The sequence below is a fragment of the Lynx rufus genome, unplaced genomic scaffold, assembly GCF_022079265.1.
Source record: "Lynx rufus isolate CCGP_SWC_20201006 ecotype Redwood Valley unplaced genomic scaffold, mLynRuf1.p SCAF_1, whole genome shotgun sequence".
Taxonomy (NCBI): Eukaryota; Metazoa; Chordata; class Mammalia; order Carnivora; family Felidae; genus Lynx; species Lynx rufus.
In genome coordinates this window covers 86,954,300-86,959,213 of record NW_025814823.1, presented here as the reverse complement: position 1 = coordinate 86,959,213, position 4,914 = coordinate 86,954,300, and the positions used below count along the sequence as shown (strand labels likewise).

At 35.2% G+C, this 4,914-nt stretch overlaps 1 protein-coding gene across 1 annotated transcript; it reads left to right on the top strand.

Annotated features, from left to right (window-relative positions):
• The first annotated feature begins 3,322 nt into the window (after positions 1–3,322).
• On the top strand, positions 3,323–4,267 carry LOC124509187 (olfactory receptor 2G2-like). The gene is given in 1 exon segment (XM_047075753.1): positions 3,323–4,267. A coding segment is annotated over 1 exon segment (945 nt).
• The last annotated feature ends 647 nt before the right edge of the window (positions 4,268–4,914 follow it).

Genomic DNA, 4,914 nt, shown 5'->3' with positions numbered 1-4,914 from the left:
TAGTGACAAAAGTGGAGAAAACATTAACCTGAATACATTCTAACTTTTGTTTTACTCTAGTATTCTCTGTTTTAACACTTTCTCTTTACCTATTTCCAATGTTTTATTTCTTTACATCTATTATCTGCTATTTTATCAATTTTTAATTATATGTAATATATAATATATTCATTATATTTATTATAATTCATACATTAGCTTATATTAATATTTATTATATAAATTTAAATATAATGTGCATATGACTATATATCATATGCTTATTTTTATAGATTCTATAGTTTTATCATGAATTTCATTATATATTCTACAATTATGATATGTTTTGTATATTATATTAATCATATTATATATTGTATTTATAATGTATTCCATGGTAAAGATAAAAGATCAGTATTAAGTTATGTATTAAATTTATATAAATATAATTAATAATATACATTAAATGATGGCAGATAAAATATATATATAATGAAATAAGTGATAAAATCTTCATTTTTATTTTCATTCATTTATACACACACATATATTGATTTCACAATCATGTTTTGGAGTTAAGGTCATCAAGATAAGTGGCATATTACATTTGATATCTTTTAATGCTAACAATGTATAAACATAGAAATGCATACAGAGTGATGTAGAAATGAATTGGAAAAGGCAACTTTTCTGTAAAGATTCACAGAAAGTGTTATTTGAACCAAGTCTTAATAGATGTGTAAAAATATGTAGGCAGATGCAGTGAGCAAATACTATGAAAATCACAGCAGGTGATAGAACTTGGGAATGGAAAACCACACTCTCAGTTGAGAGAACTGGAAGTACTTCCTTCTGTGGCTTGGAAGGAGGCATCAAAAGCTGGCAAGTTAGGTTTAGACAAATATTGAGGGGTTTGTAAACAATATGAAGCATTTATGACTTTACCACTGAATATTCCTACTCAAAATTGAATACATTGTTTATTTACCCATGTTCATTTCCAGCCATAGCATGGTACTATAGAGCTACCATCTCATACAGTCCTTACACTATCCCTGTAAATGAGAACTATTTATCATCTCCATGTCACAGACAAACAAACCAAAGCTCAACGATACCTAGTGCTTTACTCAAGGTGCACAACCAAACTGTAGATTACTAGGAATTAAAACCTAAGCTTTTTCTGTTACCAAAGTCCTTGATTTTTTATCATGCTTTATAGACCTCCATTATCATTGGAGTGACAATGATTGCATGTGTATCTAACACAGTGAATATGGCTTCAATTGTGTTCTGGTGGAAGGACACTAGTTTTAAGTCCATTTTAATACCATAAAAAAAGAAATTTGTAAAACTTGGATGAAGACAACAAACTTGATAGTATAAAGAAATATAGTCAGCAAAAATGTAAAAGCTCAAGAGGATTGTTGAGACACAACTTCAGAGTAAAGACTTAGGGTCTTAATGTGTTACCTCTTTCAGCTGCATTTACTTTTTAAGAGGCTGGAGATCACAGTGATTGATTTTCCATATTGTTCTTCAGACATCTAAGGTTTTGAGGTGGGATAGTGCTTATATTAATTTAGCTTCCCTAATCATATTATTGTGCTATAATCATAGTCGTATAAGTTTTATATATATATGACTTACATGTTTATATAGAGTCTAAATTGTGGGAGGTGTTAAATAAGTAGCAGGTATCAATGTGTCACAGCTTAGGTGAGACTTTGGGTCCAAGTATTTATCCCAAGGAGAACATCACAACAATGGTTCCCAATCCTATTCTTTGTGTAGAATTTATCAGTATGATTATTCCTGGCATCACCAAGTAACTTAGTGGACACACGCTATTCTTAATTACTCAATCTACTTTTTTTCATCATATGTAAAACTCCAACAATTTAACTTCTTCCTAGTCACCAGTCCAATATCCCACTGATAGTTAAATCTTAATGATTTCACTTAGCTCTCTGCAGCATTTCTTGCATTTTATTTACATCACCTTCATTCTCTACCAAATTAATAACATTGTGTTTGTTCTCTGTTATGTTAGCTGCCTATATAGTTTCTGGACTAGAGTGTCTTCTTTTTAAGAATCTTCTATATTGCTTCTTTTTTCTCCCAAGTTTCTATTTAAATTCCAGATAGTTAACATACAGTGAAATATTAGTTTCAGGAGTAGGATTTAGTGATTCAATAATTCCATGAACTACCCAGTGTTCATCACAACAGTGCACTACTTCATCCCCATCCCCTGTTTAATTCATGCCCCTCACCCTCACCCATCTCTCCTCTGGTAACTCTCAAAAAAAATCTTCTATATTGTATAGTCATATTTATCTTGAAAATGAAAATTCAAACCCAACAAAAACCCTCCTAACAAGAACCTCTTCTATCCAAATAATGTTTACGAATGTTTATGGTCTTTGAAAAAATGGCTCAAATTTACCTTGTAAATATTATATTCTGTTATATGGCATACCCAGCATATGCAATAATCACACCTCAAATTTAGTTTAGTTCATTTATTTGGTGGCATTATATAGTGTACTATCCATTTCTATCCTCATTTTTACCATCGTGAAATTGTTTTTTTTTTATTGATCTCCTCATTTTTGTTTTGAGAGAGAGAGAGAAAGAGAGAGAGAGGCGGGGGAGAGGGGCAGACACAGAGAGAGAATCCCAAGCAGGCTACACCCTCAGCATGGAACCCCATGTGGAGACTGGATCCTATGACCCTGGGATTCTGACCTGAGCTTAAATCAAGAGTCAGATGCTCAACTGACTGAGGCACCCATGCATTCCCTCCTTCTCATTTTTTTAAGAGCAAGATATAATCTTACCCTTGAGTTAATCTAAATTTTCCCTCTATAGATTCTTTTCCCTACTCTGCATTCTCATAACACATTGCTTACCCAGATGACATGTTGTACATTCTGACATTTCATCATGTTCCTACCTTATTTACCTATCCATTTGATAGATTCTGAGAATGCAGTATGGTGTTTTGAATTCCCACATTTCCTACAAAATTTTATTATTATTATTAAAAAGTTATTGATAAGACACTGAGGGGAAGACTCATCCTTGATGCATTTTGACTTTTATTTTGTCCTCAAGGTAGAATGAAAACCTATGATCCACAGACCACATATGCCACTTCATGGGATAATAAGTGACATTGCACATGGTATTCTCTACATTGGCTCTTTATCTTTACCTACATCCAAAGTCTTATTTTTCAACACTTAGACCTTAACTGTGAAGGAATTGATATAAAATCCCTGCAGTTTCTGTTTCATGTGACTTTATCACTCTGAAGTTAATAATCAAAGCAAGAGTAATGTGTTTGACCAATGACAGCACCTTCCCTGGGTTCATTTTGGTAGGCTTTTGTGACCGGCCTCAGCTAGAGCTGGTTCTTTTTGGGGTAATCTTGTGTCTTTACCTGATGATGCTCCTAGGCAATGTTACCATCATCCTAGTTTCCCTCTTGGACTCTAAACTGCACACCCCAATGTACTTTTTCCTCTCCCACCTCTCCCTCCTGGACCTCTGTTTCACCAGCAGCATTATTCCTCAGCTTCTAGTCAACCTGGGTGGTTCAGATAAGTCCATCACTTATGGTGGCTGTGTGGTTCAGCTCTATGTCTCTCTTGCCCTGGGATCCACAGAGTGTGTCCTCCTGGCTGTGATGTCCTATGATCGGTACATCGCTGTCTGCCGTCCTCTACATTATGCCTTTGCCATGCGCCCCAGCCTCTGTCATACCCTGGCATCTGTGGCATGGCTCAGTGGGGTAGCTACCACCCTTATACAGTCCACTCTCACCCTGCAGTTGCCTTTCTGTGGGCATCACCAAGTGGATCATTTTGTCTGTGAGGTCCCTGTGCTCATCAAGTTGGCTTGTGTGGAAATGACTTTCAATCAAGTGGAGCTATTTGCGGCTAGTGTTTTATTCCTGGTGGTGCCTTTATCACTCATCCTGATCTCCTACTGGCACATTGCCAGAGCAGTACTGAAGATCAAGTCAGCCATCGGATGACACAAGGCATTTGGGACCTGTTCCTCCCACTTAATGGTTGTCATAATCTTCTATGGAACCATCATCTTCATGTACCTGCAGCCAGCCAAGAGCAGATCCAAAGACCAAGGAAAGTTTGTTTCCCTTTTCTACACTGTGGTGACCCCCATACTCAACCCTCTCATCTACACCCCGAGAAACAAAGAAGTAAAGGCAGCAATGAAAAAAATTCTTGGTAGAACATTATGGCTCAGTGAAACATGATTATCAAGAATTTTTTTTTTTAGGAGGCAGTTATTAAGACTGATTCATTTAATGGATGATGACTCAATAAATTATTTGGTTATGTTCATAAACCTATAGTGGGTTTTGGTAGAAAAAATTCAATAGCATTTGAATTTTGAGTTTGAATGCTCATTTCATCACATAATAGCTGTGTGACCTGAACAATTTGCATAACCTTTGCACTGTGTACAAACCAAAATGTACAATATTGAGCAACCCAAATTAAAATTAGATCACTGTCTTAGGCATTTGACTTTTAATAAAGTTGGTTCATAAATTTTATTGCATTTAATAGCCATAATTATATGCCTGCCCCTACTCTGCATTCTCATAACACATTGCTTACCCAGATGATATGTGGTAAATATGAATGGGTAAATAAGGTAGGAACATGATGAAGCATGTCAGAATGTACAACATATTTACAATGTACAAGCATAATTATCTGCTATATGGTATTATTATAAGTTTTATTTTGCAGAGATTGAAATATTTTGGCCATTTGCTCAAAACAGAAATAGCAAACTCTAAACCTCAGTGGCATTACTTTTTCAATAGACCATGGATTATTGTGGTCAAGTCTCCTGTGTGAGTCCCATTACACACCGAGTTTATCTCTATTGCTG